The sequence below is a fragment of the Mytilus galloprovincialis genome, chromosome 4 (genome assembly GCF_965363235.1).
Source record: "Mytilus galloprovincialis chromosome 4, xbMytGall1.hap1.1, whole genome shotgun sequence".
Classification (NCBI taxonomy): domain Eukaryota; kingdom Metazoa; phylum Mollusca; class Bivalvia; order Mytilida; family Mytilidae; genus Mytilus; species Mytilus galloprovincialis.
In genome coordinates, this window is record NC_134841.1 from 48317882 (window position 1) to 48343799 (window position 25918).

The 25918-nt window shown below is 33.5% G+C and overlaps 1 protein-coding gene and 1 long non-coding RNA gene across 6 annotated transcripts in view; both read left to right on the forward strand.

Annotated features, from left to right (window-relative positions):
* Positions 1-11521, forward strand: part of LOC143072306 (uncharacterized) — a 52393-nt gene extending 40872 nt beyond the window's left edge. The window contains exons 2-3 of the long non-coding RNA XR_012977128.1: positions 9759-9898; positions 10998-11521. This is a non-coding gene — a long non-coding RNA (uncharacterized LOC143072306). The remainder of the gene's footprint in view (positions 1-9758; positions 9899-10997) is intronic.
* A 3546-nt stretch (positions 11522-15067) lies between these two features.
* LOC143072307 (uncharacterized) lies at positions 15068-23607 on the forward strand. Of its 5 annotated transcripts, none has more exons than XR_012977131.1 (9): positions 15073-15525; positions 15994-16129; positions 16900-17014; positions 17840-17965; positions 18581-18691; positions 21434-21664; positions 21928-22201; positions 22428-22995; positions 23257-23607. XR_012977131.1 is itself a non-coding variant. In XM_076247186.1 (7 exons), the coding sequence occupies exons 4-7, from the start codon at positions 17963-17965 to the stop codon at positions 23322-23324; spliced, it is 315 nt and encodes a 104-aa protein (XP_076103301.1). In that variant the 5' UTR covers positions 15068-15525; positions 15994-16129; positions 16900-17014; positions 17840-17962; the 3' UTR covers positions 23325-23607. The 5 variants fall into 5 exon arrangements, 1 of the variants encoding a protein (XP_076103301.1); XR_012977130.1 differs by having other exon boundaries at positions 15074-15525; positions 21914-22104; XR_012977129.1 differs by having other exon boundaries at positions 15075-15525; positions 21914-22201.
* Positions 23608-25918: the final 2311 nt, after the last annotated feature.

Genomic DNA, 25918 nt, shown 5'->3' on the forward strand with positions numbered 1-25918 from the left:
TATTGTGGGACTGCCCATTGAACAGAGGCCTGATGTCACATCTTGAAGTTGTGGTCACCGTTTGGTAAAATTACCATAAGTTAAATGGCTCAACCACTACGGCTCCTTGTACAAATGGACAAAGATTTAAAAAAATTGCTTTGGTTTTATAAACATCACTTTCTACACCATATGGGTAATTTCATGGCAGTCAGTTTAAGTGGCGTACTAAACCGTAGTACTTGAAGGGAAACGCCAACCTGCGGGAGGAAACTGACTAACAGACTAACGTACTTACTATCACAAAAAAAGGATTGGAAGGGTGGTAATGAAATCCAATTATATAAATTCTCTAGGCATTTTGATTTTTAAAACATAATATTTTAAATGCTTTTTCCATTTTTGTGAAAGCATACAAAATGAAGGTTAATGTATATTTTAAATAATATAACCAACATGGTATAGTTGTATATAAATGTAACATTATGTAAAAATGGTAAATGAATCTTACGTCGCGTGCTTACAACAGCGCTATCAAAAAATCCTTGGGAGAACACTGTAACCTTATCACATATGAAATGAAAATTAAACCTTAATTTTGCAACCGTTAGTGCCCAACTAGGGCTCAAACCAATACCTGGAGTCTAGTAATCATACATGCAAGGTGTGACGAACTACTACCATACAAACACGCAAGGTGTGACGAACAACCATACAAACACGCCTACTGTCCCTGATATAAAGTTTTGAGGATAAAGGATCTGTTCCAAATTAGGATAGCAAAAATTAAAAAATTGGAAGGTTGGCACAAATAGACATGGTGTTTATACTAATATTATCCAAGTGCAAGGTTTTTAAGAGCTAGGTTTAAAACGTATGATAAATTCAAAATAGAAATATGCAGCAAGACAGACAATTTTTGCAGATAAATAAATTATGGGTTCTAATGCTTTTTTGATTAACAGAAATATGGACATGCATTACATGAATACAGATAAATTAATGAACCCTTTGAATTGTGGAAAAGGAGGGAATTTTATTCATCACTAGTACACTAGATACATTTATAAATATGTTGCTGTCAGTATCTTTTATGTTTGAAAAATTATCTTATTCATGTTAAGAGAAAAGGCAAGAAAAGGGGGAAGTACTTCAATTGACACAAGATGCTAGTCTTTAAAATATGTATGTTTTGTACCAGGCTAGCATCTACTGGTACAAAACTACTATAAACCTGTAAATCATTTTTGTCTTTAAGCTTTGGTGCTTACAAGTTACAGTCATATAATTATCTTGAATCATCGGCATCATTGTGGTTCTGACTATAGTAGATACTTTGTTCTCTGATTCAAGGGAAAATTTGTCAATGATAAATTTCAAATTTTTAATAAATTCAACAAATGTAAGAGCCACGCATATTTGTTCTATGATGTCCCGGTGAAAAACTTCTATCTCATGAAGCGACAAAGTCAAGCAGAAATCATCTGTTTCTGCTTTACAAAAGATAAAATTGAGTCCTCTACAAGGTATCTCAGAACGTTTCTTTCGAAGAATAGCTGCATGAAAATTTGATTTTTGATAAAATCCATCTCCCTTAACCAGTGCATTGCAGCATGGGGAGATGCCTTCCCCTGCCGGCCTCTTAGACATTACTTTTGGCAGACTTTTTTCTATTCCATGTCATTTAAATGTTTGCTCCCAAGACAGTGTAAGGCAAGCGCTTTTAAGATCTTGATTTCAAATAAGTAAAGCAAGGAACAAACTCGGCGGATACGATCAAATTCTGGCACAATTTCGATTTTTTTTAAATAAAAAAAAATAAATTTCTGAAACGCAAATAAAATTATTTGGGCGGCAAGTTTTTCAGTGGGTCGGGCGGCAATGCCAAACAAATGAAATTTTATTTTAGGCCTAATGGTAGGTTATACTTTGTGTATAATATAGTAAGGGGAGATCTAAATGTTTCATAGGTGGTGAACAATAAAAATTTGTTTTATACTGTCAGGTTTGAGATAACAGTAGGTTATATATAAGGGGAGATAATCAATTGAAATTAATTCATAGGTGGCAAACAATAAAGATTTGTTTTATACTGTCAGGTTTGAGGTAACGGTAGGTATAATATACTTTGTGTATAATGGGGAGATAATAAATCCAATTGACTTCATAGGGGGTGAACAAAAAGATTGTTTTATGCTGTCAGGTTTAAGGTAACGGAAGGTTACTTTGTGTATAATGTTTAAAGGGGAGATAATCAATCTAAATGACTTCATAGGGGGTGAACAATAAAGATTTGTTTTATACTGTCAGGTTTGAGGTAACAGTAGGTTATATATGAGGGGAGATAATCAATTCAAAAGACTTCATAGGGGGTGAACAATAAAGTTTTGTTTTATACTGTCAGATTTGAGATAACAGTAGGGTATGCTTTGTGTATAGTGTATAAAGGGGAGATAATCAATCTAAATGGCTTCATAGTGGGTGAACAATAAAGATTTGTTTTATGCTGTCAGGTTTGAGGTAATGGTAGGTTATACTTTGTATAATGTATTAAGTAGAGATAATTAATGCAAATGACTTCATCGGGGTTGAACAATAAAGATTTGTTTTATAGTGTCAGGTTTGAGGTAGCGGTAGGTTATACTTTGTGTATCATATATTAAGGGGAGATAATCAATTGAAATGAATTCATAGGTGGTGAACTACAAAGATTTGTTTAATACTTCAGGTTTGAAGTAATGGTAGTTTATATATACCTTGTGTATAAAGTACTGAGGGGAGATAATCAATTCAAATGACTTCATAGGGGTGAACAAAAAGATTGTTTTATGCTGTCAGGTGTGAGGTAACAGAAGGTGATACTTTGTGTATAATGTGTTAAGGGGAGATAATCAATCCAATTGACTTCATAGGGGGTGAACAAAAAGATTGTTTTTGATACTGAAATGTTTGAGGCAACGGTAGGTTATGCTTTGTGTATAATATATTAAGGGGAGATAATCAATCTAAATGACTTCATAGGTGGTGAACAATAAAGATTTGTTTTATACTGTCAGGTTTGAGGTAACAGTAGGTTATATATGAGGGGAGATAATCTATTCAAATGACTTCATAGTGGGTGAACAATAACGATTTGTTTTATATTGTCAGGTTTGAGGTAACAGTAGGTTATATATGAGGGGAGATAATCAATTCAAATGACTTCATAGGGGGTGAACAATAAAGTTTTGTTTTATACTGTCAGATTTGAGATAACAGTAGGGTATGCTTTGTGTATAGTGTATAAAGGGGAGATAATCAATCTAAATGGCTTCATAGTGGGTGAACAATAAAGATTTGTTTTATGCTGTCAGGTTTGAGGTAATGGTAGGTTATACTTTGTATAATGTATAAAGTAGAGATAATTAATGCAAATGACTTCATAGTGGGTGAACAATAAAGATGTGTTTTATAGTGTCAGGTTTGAGGTAGCGGTAGGTTATACTTTGTGTATCATATATTAAGGGGAGATAATCAATTGAAATGAATTCATAGGTGGTGAACAATAAAGATTTGTTTTATACTGTCAGGTTTGAGGTAACGGTAGGTATAATATACTTTGTGTATAATGTATTAAGGGTAGATAATGAATCAAAATGAATTCATAGGGAGTGAACTACAAAGATTTGTTTAATACTTCAGGTTTGAAGTAATGGTAGTTTATATATACCTTGTGTATAAAGTATTGAGGGGAGATAATCAATTCAAATGACTTCATAGGGGGTGAACAAAAAGATTGTTTGATGCTGTCAGGTTTGAGGTAACAGAAGGTGATACTTTGTGTATAATGTGTTAAGGGGAGATAATCAATCCAATTGACTTCATAGGGGGTTAACAAAAAGATTGTTTTTGATACTGAAATGTTTGAGGCAACGGTAGGTTATGCTTTGTGTATAATATATTAAGGGGAGATAATCAATCTAAATGACTTCATAGGTGGTGAACAATAAAGATTTGTTTTATACTGTCAGGTTTGAGGTAACAGTAGGTTATATGAGGGGAGATAATCTATTCAAATGACTTCATAGTGGGTGAACAATAAAGATTTGTTTTATACTGTCAGGTTTGAGGTAATGGTAGGTTATACTTTGTGTATAGTGTATAAAGGGAGATAATCAATCTGAATGGCTTCATAGGGGTTGAACAATAAAGATTTGTATGAAGCTGTCAGGTTTGAGGTAATGGTAGGTTATACCTTGTATAATGTATTAAGTAAAGATAATTAATGCAAATGACTTCATAGGGGTCGAACAATAAAGATTTGTTTTATAGTGTCAGGTTTGAGGTAGCGGTAGGTTATACTTTGTGTATCATATATTAAGGGGAGATAATCAATTGAAATGAATTCATAGGTGGTGAACAATAAAGATTTGTTTTATACTGTCAGGTTTGAGGTTACGGTAGGTATAATATACTTTGTGTATAATGTATTAAGGGTAGATAATCAATCAAAAGGACTTCATAGGGAGTGAACTACAAAGATTTGTTTAATACTGTCAGGTTTGAAGTAATGGTAGTTTATATATACCTTGTGTATAAAGTATTGTGGGAAGATAATCAATTCAAATGACTTCATAGGGGGTGAACAAATAAATTGTTTTATGCTGTCAGGTTTGAGATAACAGTAGGTTATACTTTGTGTGTAGTGTATAAAGGGGAGATAATCAATCTGAATGGCTTCATATTGGATGAACAATGAAGATTTGTTTTATGCTGTCAGGTTTGAGGTAATGGTAGGTTATACTTTGTATAATGTATTAAGGAGAGATAATTAATGCAAATGACTTCATAGGGGGTGAACAATACAGATTTGTTTTATAGTGTCAGGTTTGAGGTAACAGTAGGTTATACTTTGTGTATAATAATTAAGGGGAGATAATCAATTGAAATGAATTCATAGGTGGTGAACAATAAAGATTTGTTTCATACTGTCAGGTTTGAGGTAACGGTAGGTATAATATACTTTTGTGTATAATGTATTAAGGGGAGATAATCAATCCAATTGACTTCATAAGGGGTGAACTACAAAGAGTTGTTTAATACTTCAGGTTTGAAGTAATGGTAGTTTATATATACCTTGTGTATAAAGTATTGAGGGGAGATAATCAATCCAATTGACTTCATAGGGGGTGAACAAAAAGATTGTTTTATGCTGTCAGGTTTTTCGATATAAGATGCAATTTCCTGCCATCTGAGCACCTCAAAAGCACACAAATGGTCATTTCAGTTTTGAAAATATTTTGGTTTTTTTTTCAGATAAATTAAAGTTGACATTCAGTGAATAAATTTTATTACTCCTGAACTTTTACCGTCAGAAAATTTTGAAAAATGAAATGCAAAATCTGCAATCTGAGACAATTTCTAAGGCCTTGTTAGGTGGAGTTATTTGACCTTTTATTCCAGGATTATTTAGAAAAAAAGGATAAAAATAAGTCAAAGTTTTCATTAATTCTTCAAACAGTTTATAAGATTTTTCTTGTAGTGATACAATGTCTTTGTTTGTGAACTAGAGGTCAACTTCATCATCACTGTTGAAAGCAATTCAGTGGATATGTTGCTATTATTTTATAATGGTTATATTCTCCCACTGATAGATTATTGTTGTATTATTTGGAGTGATTCAATCAAAGGCAAAAAAAACCTTTTAAGTTCATTAGACCACATTCATTCTGTGTCAGAAACCTATGCTGTGTCAACTATTTAATTTTAGATTTAAAAAGTTTGAAGAAGAAATCTTTAATTGATTTGTAAAATCTTGACATTTGTTTTGTGTAAAAAAAAACCATGTATTGTCAAAAATTTGATCACAATCCAAATTCAGAGCTGTATCACGCTTGAATTTTTTGTCCATACTTGCCCCAACTGTTCAGGGTTCGACCTCTGCGGTCGTATAAAGCTGCACCCTGCGGAGCACCTGGTTATAAGGTGGAAATGAAAGAAGAGAGCTGAAATAAATTTTAAGATGTTTTATGCTAACTGATTTTGATATGGAAAGAGTGATCAGGCCAGGTGTATAAAGGTAATATTTACAGTTTTCGGAACATCTCGTGACTTGTCCATAGGGGTATGGATGTGTATTGGCTAAATTTGTAAGTTGTATACATGCAATTTTTCTGAAACTTGGACATATTTTTGGACTTGTACTGTACATTACACACACAAAAGATCTGCCAAAAAGAATTTTTTTTAATGACAAAATGTTATAAAGAACTAATAGAGAAATTAATTGTGGTCTCGGGACTAAGAGGCTGATTCTCAAAATCTTGTAAATAAAGAATGGACCAACTGAATTGGCAGAAAGTCACTTCAAATGATAAATACTAGTTGTTTATTGTATTTTTAACTTGTATATATCATGATTCTGGGATAATGGGCACTTTAGGGGTATTTTTGGCCATTTTGATGCACTGAATGCCCTTTGACCCCTGTTTCAGCCCTTTCTGTGAATTCTGTTGGACCCCTTTTTAACCGGATTTTTGTGACAAAAATGTCGGTTATTGATTTGGGGATGTACGGCGGGCGGGCGGCAATCAAATGTTGTCCGTGCATTAACTCATGAACCGTTCAACCAAAGCTTTTAAAATTTTAATATGTTATTACTGACAACTATACGAAGGTCAAGTTCAATAATGGCGATTTTGACTTTTACCGTTCAGGAGTTATGGTTCTTGAAAGATTGAAAAATGGAGTTTCCAGTCGTGTCCGTGCATTTACGCATGAACTGTTCTACCAAAGCTTCCCAAATTTTAATCTGTTGTTACTGATGACAGAATGGAGGTCAAGTTCAATAATGACGATTTTGACTTTTACCGTTCAGGAGTTATGGTTGTTGAAAGATTGAAAAATGGAGTTTCCAGTCGTGTCCGTGCATTTATGCATGAACTGTTCTACCAAAACTTCGGAAATTTTAATATGCTGTTACTGATGACAAAATGGAGGTCAAGTTCAATAATGACGATTTTGACTTTTACCGTTCAGGAGTTATGGTTCTTGAAAGATTGAAAAATGGTGTTTCCTGTCGTTTCCGTGCATTTTCTCATGAACCATTCAACCAAAGCTTTTGAAATTTTAATATGTTGTTACTGATGACAAGATAGAGGTCAAGTTCAATAATGACGATTTTGACATTTACCGTTCAGGAGTTATGGTTCTTGAAAGATCGTAAAATGGCGTTTCCATTCACGTTGTTGCATTTACTCATGAACCATTCAATCTAAGCTTTTCAAATTTTAATATGTTGATACTGATGACAAAATGGAGGTCAAATTTGATATTGACGATTTTCACTTTCACCATTCATCAGTAATGGTTCTTGTGATATTGCCAGGACACAAATAAATGTTAATAAATCCGGTTTGCTGTCGTTGTGACAGCCTCTTGTTATTTTTAGAATATATTACTACTCTTATGTATTTTTAAAACAATATACCTTCAAAATGGATGCATTTTTTTCAAAAATATAGACAAAAACTGATTGATAGCTCTGCACCTGGCTACAATGGGCAGTGTTAAATTTGGACAGGTTTATGTACACCTAATGGCAAATATGGGGTTATAAATTGTAAATTTCCAGATGCCAGAGGGTGGAAACAAATGCATGCGCACAGGCTTGCCTATATGGTGCATCATCAGAATATTTTTAGCTCACCTGGCCCTTTGGCCAAGTGAGCTTTTCTCATCACTTGGCGTCCGGCGTCTGTCGTCGTCCGTCATCGTCCTGCGTTAACTTTTACAAAAATCTTCTCCAAGATGGCCGCCATGGCTAAAAATAGAACATAGGGGTAAAATGCAGTTTTTGGCTTATAACTCAAAAACCAAAGCATTTAGAGCAAATCTGACATGGGGGCAATATTGTTCATCAGGTCAAGATCTATCTGCCCTGAAATTTTCAAATGAATCGGACATTTCGATGTTGGGTTGCTGCCCCTGAAATGGTAATTTTAAGGAAATTTTGCTGTTTTTGGTTGTTATCTTGAATATTATTATAGATAGAGATAAACTGTAAACAGCAATAATGTTCAGCAAAGTAAGATCTACAAATAAGTCTACATGACCAAAATGGTCAGTTGACCACTTTAGGAGTTATTGCCCTTTATAGTCAATTTTTAACCATTTTTCGTAAATCTTAGTAATCTTTTAGAAAAATCTTCTTCTCTGAAACTACTGGGCCAAATTTAACCAAACTTAGCCATAATCATCATTGGGGTATCTAGTTAAAAAAATGTGTCTGGTAACTCGGCCAAGAAACCAAGATGGCCGCCATGGCTAAAAATAGAACATGGGGGTAAAATGCAGTTTTTGGCTTATAACTCAAAAACCAAAGCATTAAGAGCAAATCTGACAGGAAGTAAAATTGTTGATCAGGTCATGATCTATCTGCCCTGGAATTTTCAGATGAATCGGATAATCAGTTGTTAGGTTGCTGCCCCTGAATTGGTAATTTTGAGGAAATTTTGCTGTTTTTTTGTTATTATCTTGAATATTATTATAGATAGAGATAAACTGCAAACAGCAATAATGTACAGCAAAGTAAGAACTAAAAATAACTCAGTATGACCAAAATAGTCAATTGACCCCCTAAGGAGTTATTGCCCTTCATAGTCATTTTTAACAATTTTCTTAAAATTTGAAGATTTTCAATAACATTTTCCACAGACAGTACTGTTATAGATGGAGATAATTGTAAGCAGCAAGAATGTTTAGTAAAGTAAGATCTACAAACACATCACCATCACCAAAACACAATTTTGTCATGAATCCATCTGTGTCCATTGTTTAATATTCACATAGACCAAGGTGAGCGACACAGGCTCTTTAGAGCCTCTAGTTAATGATAAATCTTATGATGTTTTGCACCTGTGCCACAATTCCAAATGTATTACTGTCGGGCATCTGTCGGAACCTCATGGTTTCAACAACAGCCAACAGTCATGCGTTTCAACCTGTTCTTGCTTGGGCCACCCAGAACCCCTCCCTCCCTGTAGAGTGGAGTTGAAAATGGACAATAATAATTTGGGTAAAATATCAATTGGGTACATTTATTTTTATAACTATCCAAGGGAAGGGCTGGCAAAAAATTGATATATATCAGAATGAGGGAAAAAAAGAAAAGAAATTTCAAGACTGATGTACAACAAATTCAGATTCTTTTTTTAATATTTGTGTGGTCCTTAAAAGGACCTTTTATGATTCTGTGTGCTGTTGTTCTATAGGTGGATCAGCTGGCATCTCAGTCAGCAGCAGGTCTTGGAAGCTTTGGTTTGCAGTAGCTGTCATGGTCCTGGAACTGTAAGGCAGGCTGTGGATCTAATTGGCCTTTGCAGTAATGATCATGCTTTTTATTCATTTCCCTCCATGTTTTGTGCTCGGCTAACTTTTCTGCATTCTCCTTTAATCTCCTTTCTTGGTCTCAGTTCATAATCCTGACTGTATTTGAAGTCAGTGTCCATTTTATTCAGGTAAAGTTGACTTCTAGTTGAAAGGTCTACTCCTAGATTCTTACATTTCAGTTGGGTTGAAGTTCCTGGCCTGTTGTTATTTCTATGTACTCCTGAAGCAAGTTGTCCTTCCATATTTTTGGAGTAAATTACATTTTTTGGCAAATTTACACTCATTGCTCTGTGAACTCCTTCATTTTTGTTTGTATTGTCATACAGTTTCATACTTTCAACAGCTGCTTTTGTTAGTTTCATTTTCAGGATTTCTTGTAGTAAAAATTTGTCTGTTTTATCCATTTGCAGGGCAGTGATTTGGTATGTGGACAAGTAATGGGAACGACTCCACCAGTTAAGTGCAGCATCATCTTTGCAGACAATGGAATGTTCCTGACACAGGGTGCAGTCGCCATCATAACAGCGAAAAGTTGCATCTAGAACTTTTGGTAAGTCTTTACTCATATCATTAATGTTTTTGTCGTACTTTTCCATCAGTTTATTAATTATCATGGAGCATTTGCACTTAATATCTTTGCTAAACACTGTCTTTAGTTTGTCTATTTTCTTCTTTTGTTTTACCATGGAACATTCCCGCACTGTATTGAGCACGATTAGAGGCCCTGATTTGAGACTGCTCCAAATGTACTGGATCTGCTAGTCTTTCTACCTCCCTTATTGGTTCCAGAGCTTTAATGGCATCTTCAATACCTCTAGCTGAACGTCCATCTCCATCTGTGGTCACATACCGTACCAGAAATTTCTGTAGTCCTAGCTGGTTCCCCATCTCTTTTCCCAGCTCATACTCTGACAGGGCAGCAGCTCTGTATAAATTTGAAGTACATTCTTCATGGGCTGGACATTCTATTGGAAAGCCTTTCCCCCTAAGCCAAGCCTCTTTCCAGCACATCTTATTCTGCACAACTGCAGCTACAATAAACTTTCTGTCTGTCATTGTTTCAATACCAAGTGCGAATGCTTGAGTGGCATTCTGACCCGGCTTCTTTTTACTAACAATTGTGTTGCTGTTGTATTTAGCATCCACAGTTATGTTGATTTCATTTTCTGGTACACCTCTCTTTCTGTTCACTTCTTTTACTTGTTCAAGTTTCTGTGCCATGTCAGTTTTGTTGAGTTGACCATTTCAGCTGCTACTCTGTTAGATGTGCTTTGCATACTGCTTCGGCATGGTGGTGGTGTGTCAACTCCTGCAAGTAGTTGCTGCACCGTGGTATTTCCAATTGGGCAATCCTGCAAAGCAGATGCAAGGGCTACATTTGGTTGTCCTGGGTTGGATCCTGGTTTGCCATTAGCTATTTCTTTATACATCTTCATTCTGTCTCCAATAAAACCACAGGTTATGCATTTTAGGGTATACTGCCAACAAGTTCACCACTTTTTCTGTGCATGGTAGTCCACATTCAACCTAGGACAGGATGGTGACTCCACTTTATGTTTATCATAAGCAGTGTTGACCAAGCTGATTGTCAAGTGACTGTCTATCCATCTCATACCAGAATGTAATGCATTGTTTTCTTCCATTTTCAGGTTAACATTCGCTTGTGGTCGAAGATTACAGATTTGACCAGTAGCCTTTTCACAGTCAGCAGATTGTAAAGTTTGCCACACGTAGGAAGTACTTGCACTAGCTGAATCAGGGATCTGTATTGACGTCCGGCTTCTGCTTCTACCAGTTGTGCCTTCAGTGAACCATCCAGGATTTCTTGGAGAGTTGTCTTTCTTTGACCTCTATATGGGGTATAACCTTTACTGAACATTTTAAAAATTTAACTGGATCCGTAATATCACAACTTGGACTGATAGCATAAACTTTGGACATCCTTATATTTATAATCAAGCACTGTATGATATCTGCTTTGATGTACATTTTTTCCTTTGATGCAGTCTGTGACATGGATTTCAAGAGACCACCTTCAGAGGCAACTCTGAATTAACAGAGTTTTATTAGCAGTATCCAACTAAGCCAATTAATGTACTATTAGGGGTCCATTTAAAGATTGTTTTATCCAGAAATCTGTTAGAAAATTAAATTCTATTTATCTATAAGGATATAAACAAAACAGAAAACTTCACTAAAAAGTTTATTTAAGAGAAATATTTCAAGGAATAAAGAAATTACACTAGTTTGAAATTTTCTTTACATGTAATCTGACCTGATGTTACACTTGAATATTGGTACCTCAGGTAAACAGGCCAAGTACCTGAGAAATTTGACTAATTAGTGTTTATGTTGTATTTTACTTATTACAGATAAGATGAGCAATTTTTTAAGATAAGTTTTGAAAGTAAATTTTCTTTTTAAATATTTTAAATGGCCAACAGGAATTGATTTTTTGGAATGATTTTTGTACCATATGATAAAGTAACAACTACTAAAGGTAATAAATAAAATTTGTAATGAAAAATAGATGTTTAATTTTTTTCTGAAAATCTTATACCCGCGAGCCTCCTTAAAATTGACACTAGTAATTTTTAAACACCCTCTTTCCCCTCCTGTCTAACAAAGAAGGCTTTATATGTGTGTTATGCATGTATATACTTATAGAAAGAGAATCTTCCATAGATTTGATTTCTAATGGTCATAAGGGTGAAATATAGTCCCTTTTGGGTGAAACCATGGCAACAATCTGCATTTCTTAGATACAAAATAATAGCAAAAACGGGATACAAAATAATAGCAAAAACGGGGGTGAACATGTCACAAAAGTCTCCAAAATCTGGTCTAAAGGAAAATTTCAATCAATTACAGTGATACCTTTCCTAAATCCATAGGTTTCTATCTATCAAGTGGTCCAAAAAAAATCGTATGCATTTCTGCTCGTTTTTCCATAAAATTGAATCGAAAAGATCGAGCGCAAAATCTTTGTTGATAAACACTACAATAATTTATGGACCTATGGACGGTTCGGATAGGAAATTACGGACTGTCAATCATATAAATGGCCTATAAAACATGTTAAAAACAATCCTAAATGTTCATATAAACCCACTAAGAAGGCTATATTATTCTTCAATTATCTAAAAATCAATTTTATTATACAAAAACTTTGTATTTAAAAAATTCACAGGGGCCATAATGCGAAACTAAACTTCTAACTGTGTATTGCTACCTAATTTAAGGGATTACTTTTTCAAATCGGGACACAGACGATAAATGTGCAAACGATTTAATCCAAGGACATTCAACTTGTCTTATCCCGGATACAATATGGACCTGTTTTACTGTCAACGCTGACCACTATCCTGTAAATCATGCCACTGTGGACTTCATAAATAAGTATCAGACAAGATGCAATGCAGAATTGTTTTGCAGAATCATCGTAATAGTCTAATAATAACTGTAACATGGCTACAATTTAACTTAAAAGTTAAAGTGTTGAAGCTAAGTTTTGATACTGTACATTAAAAAAAAATTATATAAGATATGACATGTATGATATGAGTTCCAATGAGACATCTCTCCATCCAAGTCAAAATTTGTAAAAGAAAAACCATCATTGGTCAAATTACGGCCTTCAACACAGGAGCATTGAATATACCTATCTTGCCAAAGCAAAGCCTTACAAGTTATCATTATAATTTATTTGGACTTGACTCACAGTTGATATGAATGGATGCCCATGTCCATCAGGCCCAAGATTCAGCAACGTGAGTCGGATCGCCTTGGGCCCGGAACCACCGGATACCGAATAGAGCAGAATACATGTATCTTAATATCACTAAAAATAACCTTGCATTTTTATACGACTGCAAAAGTTGAAAATTTTTTGGTCGTATATTGGTATCACGTTGGCGTCAGCGTCGTCGTCTTCCAAATACTTTTGGTTTTCGCACTATAACTTAAGTTTAAGTAAATAGAAATCTATGAAATTTAAACACAAGGTTTATGACCACAAAAGGAAGGTTGGAATTGATTTTGGAAGTTTTGGTCCCAACAGTTTAGGAATTAGGGGCCAAAAAGGGCCTAAATGAGCAATTTCTTGGTTTTTTGCACTATAACTTTAGTTTAAGTAAATAGAAATCTATGAAATTATGACACAAGGTTTATGACCACAAAAGGAAGGTTGGGATTGATTTTGGGAGTTTTGGTTCCAACTGTTTAGGAATAAGGGGCCAAAAAAGGGCCCAAATAAGCATTATTCTTGGTTTTCGCACCATAACTTTAGTTTAAGTAAATAGAAATCTATGAAATTTTGACACAAGGTTTATGACCACAAAAGGAAGGTTGGGATTGACTTTGGGAGTTTTGGTCCCAACTGTTTAGGAATAAGGGGCCAAAAAAGGGCCCAAATAAGCATTATTCTTGGTTTTCGCACCATAACTTTAGTACAAGTAAATAGAAATCAATGAAATTTAAACACAATGTTTATGAACACAAAAGGAAGGTTGAGATTGATTTTGGGAGTTGAGATCCCAACAGTTTAGGAATTAGGGGCCAAAAAGGGACCCAAATAAGCATTTTTCTTGGTTTTCGCACCATAACTTTAGTAAAAGTAAATAGAAATCTATGAAATTTAAACACAAGGTTTATGACCATAAAAGGAAGGTTGGGATTGTTTTTGGGAGTTTTGACCCAACAGTTTAGGAATAAGGGGCCCAAAGGGTCCAAAATTAAACTTTGTTAGATTTCATCAAAAATTAAATAAGTAGGGTTCTTTGATATGCCGAATCTAAAAATGTACTTAGATTTTTTATTATTGGCCCAGTTTTCAAGTTGGTCCAAATCGGGGTCCAAAATTAAACTTTGTTTGATTTCATCAAAAAATGAATAATTGGGGTTCTTTGATATGCCAAATCTAACTGTGTATGTAGATTCTTCATTTTTGGTCCCGTTTTTAAATTGGTCTACATTAAAGTCCAAAGGGTCCAAAATTAAACTAAGTTTAATTTTAACAAAAATTGAATTCTTGGGCTTCTTTGATATGCTGAATCTATACATGCACTTATATTTTTGATTATGGGCCAAGTTTTCAAGTTGGTCCAAATCAGGATCCAAAATTATTATATTAAGTATTTTGCAATAGCAAGAAATGTTCAATTGCACAGTATTCAGCAATAGCAAGAAATCTTCAATTGCACAGTATTGTGCAATAGCAAGAACTTGTCAATTGCACAGTATTGCACAATAGCAAGAAATCTTCAATTGCACAGTATTGCACAATAGCAAGAAATCTTCAATTGCACAGTATTGTGCAATAACAGTATTTTCAATTGCACAGTATTGCACAATAGCAAGAAATATCTAATTGCACAATATTGCACAATAGCAAGAAATTTCAATTGGAGCTATCTTTCTTTGTCCAGAATAGTAGTTGAATCAACTTAATTCATTGTTTTATACAATATACAATGTATATTCACTTTTACTACCAACTGATAAATTAAAACAATCTTTACCATTCAGTTATAGCAAGCACTTTTTTTACATTTTAATATTTTATGATGTATTTAAATGAGTAGTTATTGTTGCAATCTCCATTAGTAATTTGAATTGAAGTCAGTTTTGGAATAAGGGAAAGGGGGATGTGAAAAAAATTTGTGGGGTGGGGGGGGGGGTTCAATTTTTCTCATTTCAGACTTCATAGATAAAAAGAAAATTTCTTCAAATATTTTTTTGAGAGGATTAATATTCAACAGCATAGTGAATAGCTCAAAGGCAAAAAACAAATTATTAGACCACATTCATTCTGTGTCAGAAACCTATGCTGTGTCAACTATTTAATCACAATTCAAAATTAGAGCTGAATCCAGCATGAATGTTGTGTCCATTTTGCCCCAACTGTTCAAGGTTCAACCTCTGCGGTCGTATAAAGCTGCACCCTGCGGAGCATCTGGTTTTTAATGTGTTAAAAGACAAAATAGCAATATACCAATAATAGATGCACAAACATTGCCCAATTTTACAGTGTATTAGAAGAAAATGTCATGAATGTCAATTCATTTAAATTGATTTACAGGATTTTCCTCAGAAAAGATTACGGGACAGCTATGATGCTCAAGAACAAGAACAGTCTAACATTTCACTGAAAAAACAGAAATTAAATTTACAATACATGTATATATTTTATTTTTATGAAATTGAGAATGAAAATATGGAATTTGTCAAAGAGACAACAATGCTACTTAATAGGTGAAAACAGTATGCTGCAGCTGGCCACTAAACAAAAATGTGTACTTGTTATACATGTAGGTACATTTATAAAAGAGAACTTTCAAAACTCAGAAATATTTAGAATAACTAAAATTTAAAATCATACAAGACCAGGCTCTGAACTGGGGACAAGCACACATATGTATGTTTCTTTAGATATCAAAACTTCCCCAATAACTTAAGCCAATGTAGAGCAAACAAAAATACAGCATTTTTGTGTATTTTATTTTAGTATCAATTGTAAATAATATAAAGCGTATGAGTCATGCATGTGCCAGGCTTTCTTTTTTTTTTTATGCATACACCACCAGTAACTTTTCATGCATTTACCATATTTGCATCAATGACAACATGTTTTCTATTTCTATCTAGCAATCAGTAAAATGGACTGAAGAGGAAACTAAACATAACATCTGAAAGATATTTAGTAGTGAGTACCATAATACAGCACCAGAATGGAAGAAAGTGTCTTCACTGTTAAGTGATGTGTTTCCAAACCAAAGAGCAGGTATAATAGTCTTGTCATTTGTAAAACTAATCTTTTATTGGTCATCTTAATTTGTCAAATAGAGACATAAAGATGACAACTGTTGAACCATTCAATTTCAAACAGAAAAACAAAAGGTCCAAACTATATTAAAAAAAAAACAAGAAATGAGATTCACTTATGAGCCACATCAATAAATGACACCTACTAAACATCAAGTTCCAGACTTATTTTTAAAAAGGTTGAAAAAAGAAAATGTGTTTAAACATTTTAATAGGTACCAACATGCACCTTTACCTAAAGCAATAGTGTAACATAACAAAATAATTATAAAGACAAAGTATACAATATCAAGGTATGAATTTCTTTATCAAAACAATGGTTATACTTTTTTTCAACAGATTTGAGAATCAAAACTCCTTTAATAATATTATAGTTCTTCAAAATTTTACATTTGCTATTATTATTAATTTTGGGTAATCGTATTACAGCCTGACAAACTGGTCTGTTATGTTTGCGTCTATCTCAGTGTTTAAAACTGAGAATGGAAATAGGGAATGTGTCAAAGCGACAACAACCTGTACACAGAGCAGACAACAGCCAAAGGCCACCAATGGTTCTTTAATGTAGCGAAAAACTCCAACACCCGGAGGTGTCCTTCAGCTTGCCCTTAATCAAATATGTATACTAGTTCAGTTATAATGGACATCATAATAAACTCTGAATTATAATAATAATACACATTGCTTCAGGTGAGGATGCAGGTTGGTACCTACTTGTTTCTTTTTCAGCTAATTCATGTCAAACACATGCCACAAGAATGAAACTTCTTGATCATGTTGATGTTCATATTAAACTGGGAAAATGTGAAGCTGCCTGTCAGACAGATATGACATTTGATCCTAAGTATGTAAAAATTACAATATACTATTATAACTTATGGTAGACAATGCCTGAACCGTAGAGAAATACTTTTATCATTTTTATATTTCTATGTGGAAAACATGTTAACATCTTTTAATAAATATTTTTATTTATTATTTGAAATTTAAAATTATGAAAGTAACTGAATTGAGACTTCATATGTATTTCAGACTTACTTTATGGTAGAAGAATCATTTCAACCTGACACACATTATCAAAGTGTGATTTTCTTTGTCAAGCTCTGCTATTAAGAATAAATATGTTTTTCAGAGTACAATTAAAAGCCTGTAATATTAATCTCATTTATTTTACTCATTATTAGTCTCCTACTGACAAAGTCAATGTCCATTCCTTAATCTGCCAAATCAGTCATCCATATATTTCCTAAATGCTTGAAGATATTGATTTGATAATTTTGGTGTATTGTTTTATCATGAAAAGTAATAGGTCAAATTCAATTTTCATAATTTCAGCTTTTCTTCTTGTTCAGTTGAAGCCATTTCCCTTGAAATAAATTTTTCATAAAATTCTGACCATATACTAGATTTCTGTTCAAAGGGAAATAACTCATTTAACAAACATTTTTAAAAGACCTTCAGTGGTTAACTTAACAAAAATTGAGACTTGAATGGAGAGTTGTCTCATTGGCGCTCATACCACAATGACAAACACTGTCAACTGTAAAGATTTTCTGTGATTTTTGTTCAAGATAACTGACTCAAAACTAAACTTATCTTTCTGAAGTGATTAATAGCAAGGTTTGACCTAAACCATTAAGCTAGTCTTCTTACTGTTATAATTTGATAGTTAAAAGATGACAGTGTTGACAGACAACCAATAGACATACCAGTACAAAATGTAATAGATTCCCAGGCTAATGATGAAATTATTCACAGTTATGATGTTGATGATAGAACTTTGGGTAATTCTATGGTATGTTACAACTAAAAAGTTAGTGATTTTGTGTATAACATTTATAGAATTTATTTAAAAAAATGGAATTCTCCTTGTTCATCACTTCAGAAAATGTGGTTTAATAGAACAATACAATAGACATCTGCATGTTCCATGTAAATGCTATTCTTTAAAGAAAGATCAATAGATTTCTATTTCTATTTCTTTGGAAATTTGACATTTATTTAATAATTGAATGCTCTTTTTTGTAAATTTATTGGGGTGTAAAAGCGTTGACCGAAGTACATTTTGTATGAAGTGCAGTCAACGCTTTTACAACCCTATAAAGTTACAAAAAAAAGCATTCAAATACTTATAATTACATTTTTACCTATAGGATCATGAAAACACGCCTTTTATCAAGTTTTTATTTCATTTACCTGTGCACTTTCTTGTGGGACCTCGTCTCATCATGAATGAAAAGTTGCATTGTGTAATGCAATTGATTAAGGAATATCACAAGATTGCTAGTTAGCCAATCAGAATAACGAATTATAATGAATCATACATCTAATGTAATTATTATAGACTACTGTAGAATTACATGATTCAAAGGCAATTTTCAAGTAATTTGTATATTTTTTTTTGTTGAAGGATAATAACTTTGAAGAAAACAGACAGTTGGAAAGAGAAATGTTTCTTGTTGAAATACCAATGACTCCTGCTGGAGACAACATACCTCAAGTTCCTGTGCTTAAGCCTAAGGTAATAAAAAAAGATGGCCTGAAGAAAATATAGTGTAGAGTAAAGTGCAATTTTTCATTATAGTTTCAAATGATTTCTAAGCTAGGTTAATTTAATCTTTCCATTGGTTTTAATTTGTGACTTTGAGTAAATAGTTTCAAATAAATGTAATTGTAAGTGAACTGCATCTTGACAGATAATTAGATTGCTAGTATCAATAATCATCATACATCTGAACCTCCTGATGGGAGTACAAAACTCCCGTTTTCAGGGGTCCCCTCCTGTCCTCCCGTCGAAGAGAAAAAAAACCCGTGCAGAAAATTTCATGAATGAAAATTTTCAGTCGCCACTTTTTACTATTTTGTTTACAAAATTTATCATTGAGGTCGTAAAATCACGAGATTTTTTAAGTCGTAAAAAACACAAGGTTTATCGAACGTATCCGGTATAAACTGAAATTACCTGATTATGTGGAGATTTTAATCCTTGCTAAAGGCTAATTAACAAGTGATAATAGTTTGATTGAACAATCATAAGGTGTTGGTATATCAATCACTCTATGTGGCTTCTGTTTATGGCACACGCCAACGATGATTAAAGGTAAATACCGATAAATACCGGCATTGATAGAAAATGGAATGTTGTTGTCTAAACATTTATCTGAAGTTTTTTGAGGCAGAGAAAAACATTTATTGTATATGAAAATACTGGAAAAAGGAATGGTTTCAGCTCAATGTGAGCTGTTTGCTACACAAGCTGACTGAAACATTATATAAGCAAAATGATTATTTTGTACACCAGTATGTGTTCAAAATGCCAAAACGACAGTTATCTCCGTCTTCAAAGAGACCAGTTTCAAAACAACAGAAATATATGACTAAGTTCAACAATGCCTGGAAAGCTGACTTCAAATGGTGCCAACCAGTTCCAAGGGCCAAGACCAGGCATACTGCACCACTTGCAAAGTAGACTTCAAGATCTGTTATGGGGGCCGTAATGACATCACCAGACACAGTGAGACCCCTTCTCACAAGCAGAAGCATGGATCCATTTCAACAACTCCATCAGTAGCATCTATGTTCACCAACAGCAACAACGTTGACAAAGTTACTTATGCAGAGACTGTTTTTGCCAACTTTATTGCAGACGACAACCTTCCATTCATGATTGCAGACCACTTGACTCTATGTATAAAAGATACTAGAACACACCCGCGAAATCGCGGGCATTCAGAGCGTAGTTTAAAGTATGTAAAGTGTTGTTGGAAGAATTTTGTAAAAAATTGAATGACTGGAGAATTTCAGCAAAAGTGTCATAAGTCATAGCTTATTGGGGACAGGAAAATGCTTTTTTTTTTATCCCTCCTCCTTTATTTCCAAATTCCCAATTTTTGGTTTTCTATCAATTGCAATATGAACATACATTTAGTATGTTATGGACATTTAAGTAAGGAGCCTGTAATTGAGTGGTGGTCCGGCGTTTGTTTATGTGTAACTTATTTGTGTTTCATTCATTTTTTGTACATAAATAAGGCCGCTAGTTTTCTTTACATTGTCAGTTCGGGGCCTTTTAAAGCTGAGTATGCGGTATGGGCTTTGCTCGTTGTTGAAGGTCGTACGGTGACCTATAATAGTTGTTAATTTCTGTGTCATATTGGTCTCTTGTGGAGAATTGTCTCAACATGGCAATCATACCACATCTTCTTTTTTTTTGTAAAAGATTTAATGACTGGAGAATTTCAGAAAAGGTATCAAAAGTTCACATGAATATTTTTAGCGCTTATCTGTATATTATGAAAATTCATTCCTTATAAATATAGTGTATTTACTTTCAATTCTAAGTTTACTAATCGATCCATGGTGGTCATTGATATAGTATACAGACCCTCTCTATTTAATAAATTCTGTGACTGCCGTGGATAGTAAACTTGAAAATGATAGCAGATAGAATTCTGAAAATACACTTTATTCTTTGTTGTATATGTATGTTCAAAGTATACAGAAAAATGCAAACCGGAAGTCTAATCTGACTTAAAATTTCGTCCAATGGCGGGACAATATCCGGATACCTTTTTTTCTCGTTTTTCTCCCGAAATAACTCAATCTGAATAATCATATGAATAGATGACAAATGCGACTATGCACTATACCTATAGGACACAGAGGCGTGTTGATTAATTTGTTGTGGAAAGAGGAGAAGCGACACCCAAAATGAGGTCTTCTCGTTTAATAGTATAGATGTTTCCAGACTCACCTACTGCACAGAAGTTCGCCTGCAGACGTACAAAGACCACACACATTGTAACACAGGCACTAGCACCACATTGGGACAACAGAGTCACTGACAAGTGTAAAGAAGAGAAGTTTACTGTAATGATAGACGAGTCCAACGACAAGGGTGACAACAAAATGCTCAACATCTTAGTCTGAGTCTACAACACAACCCTTCAGAAGATCACAACACACTTTGTTGGCATACCTACATGCAACATCGGTACCAGTGACAACATCTTCAGATGTCTTGACAAGGTATTTAGGTAAGTATCACATTAATAAAAAAATAAAAAAGAAGATGTGGTATGATTGGCAATGATACATCTATCATTTATTATGAATAAAATTTTTAGGAATAAAATAGGCAAGCCAAGTCAACTTCTGAGAATGAGACTATGATATAGATTTATAAAATATTGTGTGTAAAATATTTTTATGTACGACATATAATTTGCTTTCATAACAATATTTTTTTTTTTTTGTATTTCAGTGAAAGGGGCATTCCATGGTCCAACTGTGTAGGCTATTCTTCAGATAACTGCAACATCATGATTGGTAAAAACAACAGTGTCCTTACCAGAGTCCAAGAGAAGAGCCCAAATGTTTTCAACGTTGGTTGTGTTTGTCACCTGGCAAACATCTGTGCACAGAAAGCAGTAAAGACCCTCCCATTACCAGTAGATGACCTGCTTATAGATGTCTTCTTCCATTTTTATCACAGGTATAATATTATAACTTATTCAGATTTAAAAAAGAAAATGTGGTATGATTGCCAATGAGACATTTTTTTTATGTGATAAATAAGTTGAAAACATTTTCATATAATTAATTATATTTGATATATAGTGACTCAGTTTTTTAAATCAACTCTATTCATTTACTTTGTAATTTACCTTTTGTTATAAACATATGTTAAAATGAAGAATAACTATTGACTTTCTGTTATAAATTATTTGTTTATCTATTTCAGTTCTAAACGCAAAGAGGAGTATACTAGTTTCCTTGACTTCACAGACACAGAACCCATGAGCTACTTGAGCACTGTGGTACCAGGTGGTTGTCCCTAAAGAGATGTGTAAGACGATTACTCCAGCAGTGGCCAGCCTTAAAGTCCTACTTCCAGAGTCATGCAGAGAGTGAGAAGCCAGGTCGTATTATGAGGTGTGCAGAATTCCTAGTCAACGACGAGATGTGGCTCTACTATGCCTTTCTTGACTTCATCCTTCCTGTGTTGAACGACTTCAATGTTATGTTTCAGGTACTTTTATTTATATTTTATATATTTAGCATTAGATAGGGTATATTTACATGAGACAACAAAACCAGTAAAGAAGTATAACAACAAAAAAAGATAGCCAACGGAAATATAATTTTAGAAATTGATTGAAATATCATATTATTATGTGCTGTATACTATTTTAAAAACAATATTTATTATAATTCTAATATATACATTTTTAAATAATATTAATTATTTATTACAGGCTGGTGAGTCTATGGTTGGGTTTCTGCACACAGAAATGGTTCGTCTTCTCCGTAAACTCATGGCCAGATTTGTCAGCACTAAGGTTATCACCAGTCAGCAAGACATCACCAAGGTCGACCTCCAGTCCACAGAGAATCAGCACGACAACGTATATGTTGTTACTGACAACAAAATGGAGGACAAGTTCAATAATGACGATTTTGACTTTTACCGTTCAGGAGTTACGGTTGTTTGTCCTGCTAGAGGGTCATTTTCTATTTAGTTTATATGTTGTTATTGTTGACAACATGGAAGTCAAGTTTGATATTGATAATCATAAATTTTACCTATTAGGAGTTTTGGTCCTTGTAATATTGATAAATGCCAGAACACAAATAAATGTTAAAGAATCCGGTTTACTGTCATTTTGACAGCTCTTGTTTTTCTATTACAGTTCTGTAAGACAGTTCTACTGTACAACAGTGTCTACCATGACATGATTACAAAGTTTCCTTTCAAGGATAAGGTGTTGCAGACCATTGCCTACCTCAACCCAGATTCCAGACGGAATGTGTCACCAGAAGATGGTAAGTTATGTTTAATATGGTAATTTATGTTACTTAAATGCATGTAAATGAAACAAAATGAATATATGGTAACACCAATGACACAGTTTACAGAAAAGTATTTGTAGGTTTACATGAGACAAAACACCAAAAAGAAGTATATTTATTGTCAATATAAAAAAGAAGATGTGGTATGATTTCTGATGAGACAATGTTTGTTTGTAATATTATGTTGTGAAAATATTTATATTTCTTATTTATAATATTTTTTTTATCTTATAGTTGCCAGTCTGTCAGACAGATTTCTCTCTCTGAGTCCTGACCAGAAATCACAACTTGAAGACCAGTGACTACATCCTTTCTCCAAAGTCAGACCTGCCACCTTATGACAAAGAAAACACTACTATGAACCAGTTCTGGCAGTCCAGTGCTCCACAACCAGTGCTTAAACTTTGAGACATTAGTGTAAAATAATGTAAAATAGACAGTGCTTTAACTTATTTATTGTGAAAGAGTTTAAACAATGACAATGATCAGTTTTCTGTCATCATATTAGTGCTTTTAACCATGCATACCCATTGTTATTGTTTGTTAATTTATTATTTATTTATTATGTAATAAATGTATAGCATATATCTCTCTTATATCTCAAGCCAATGCCAATGAAAAACAAATAAAAAAAGATCATCATCAGCAATCAACAATGTAAAACAAAAGAAAAAAAGATTCTTCTCAATTATTCCTTAATATAAACAGACTTTAACTAATGCCATTTACAAGGAAGATTGAAGAAAGAAACACAAAAAAACACAAAAAAGACAGATTTTTATACGACCGCAAAAATTGAAAATTTTTTGGTCGTATATTGGTATCACGTTGGCGTTGTCGTCCGAATACTTTTAGTTTTCGCACTCTTACTTTAGTAAAAGTGAATAGAAATCTATGAAATTTTAACACAAGGTTTATGACCACAAAAGGAAGGTTGGGATTGATTTTGGGAGTTTTGGTCCCAACATTTTAGGAATTAGGGGCCAAAAAGGGCCCAAATAAGCATTTTCTTGGTTTTCGCACTATAACTTTAGTTTAAGTAAATAGAAATCTATGAAATTTTGACACAAGGTTTATGACCACAAAAGGAAGGTTGGGATTGATTTTGGGAGTTTTGGTCCCAACAGTTTAGGAATTAGGGGCCAAAAAAGGGCCCAAATAAGCATTATTCTTGGTTTTTGCACAATAACTTTAGTATAAGTAAATAGAAATCAATGAAATTTAAACACAAGGTTTATGACCACAAAAGGAAGGTTGGGTTTGATTTTGGGAGTTTTGGTCCCAACAGTTTAGGAATAAGGGGCCCAAAGGGTCCAAAATTAAACTTAGTTTGATTTTAACAAAAATTGAATCCTTGTTGTTTTTTGATATGCTGAATCTAAAAATGTACTTAGATTTTTTATTATTGGCCCAGTTTTCAAGTTGGTCCAAATCAAGTTCCAAAATTAAACTTTGTTTGATTTCATCAAAAATTGAATAATTGGGGTTCTTTGATATGCCAAATCTAACTGTATGTAGATTCTTAATTTTTGGTCCCATTTTCAAATTGGTCTACATTAAAGTCCAAAGGGTCCAAAATTAAACTAAGTTTAATTTTAACAAAAATTGAATTCTTGGGCTTTTTTGATATGCTGAATCTAAACATGTACTTAGATTTTTGATTATGGGCCCAGTTTTCAAGTTGGTTCAAATCAGGTTCCAAAATTATTATATTAAGTATTGTGCAATAGCAAGAAATGTTCAATTGCACAGTATTCAGCAATAGCAAGAAATCTTCAATTGCACAGTATTGTGCAATAGCAAGAAATTTTCAATTGCACAGTATTGCGCAATAGCAAGAAATCTTCAATTGCACAGTATTGTGCAATAGCAAATATTTGCAATTGCACAGTATTGCGCAATAGCAAGAAATATCTAATTGCACAATATTGTGCAATAGCAAGAAATTTTCAATTGGAGTTATCTTTCTTTGTCCAGAATAGTAGTTGAATCAACTTAAATCATTATTTTATACAATATACAATCTATATTCACTTTTACTACCAACTGATAAATTAAAACAATCTTTACCATTCAGTGATAACAAGCACTTTATTTTACATTTTAATATTTTATGGTGTATTTAAATGAGTAGTTATTGTTGCAAACTCCAATAGAAATTTGAATTGAGATCAGTTTTGGAAAAAGGGAAAGGGGGATGTGAAAACAAAATGGGGTGGGGGGTTAAATTTTTCTCATTTCAGATTTCATAAATAGAAAGAAAATTTCTTCAAACATTTATTTGAGAGGATTAATATTCAACAGCATAGTGAATTGCTCAAAGGCAAAAATATTTTAAGTTCATTAGACCACATTCATTCTGTGTCAGAAACCTATGCTGTGTCAACTATTTAATCACAATCCAAATTTAGAGCTGAATCCAGCTTGAATGTTGTGTCCATACTTGCCCTAACCGTTCAGGGTTCAACCTCTGCGGTCGTATAAAGCTGCACCCTGCGGAGCATCTGGCTACATCATATGTTTAGTTTTACGATAAAAAATATGTCGATAAAAAACCTCCTGATCTGAGGTTCAATCTCCTGACCTAAATTTCCAAATCTCCTGATCTGAATTTTACAGTCCATCACATGTATGAATCATTCGCAGGTTACAGATGAACACAACTACAATAAAATGGACAAGAAAATACTGCAAAAAAACAAAGTCATGTTGGTGCACCAAAAAAAAAGATTACAAAAGTTTCTGCCAATGGTTGAACGGTTGACTAAAACCTACCACTTTATCTTTTCTGACTCCTAAATTTTAAAGAATGTCTTAACCTTTTGTCCATAATCAAAACTGGTAATATCAAAAGTATATCCACCCAGATTTTGTCTGTTTCTGCGCTTTGAAAACA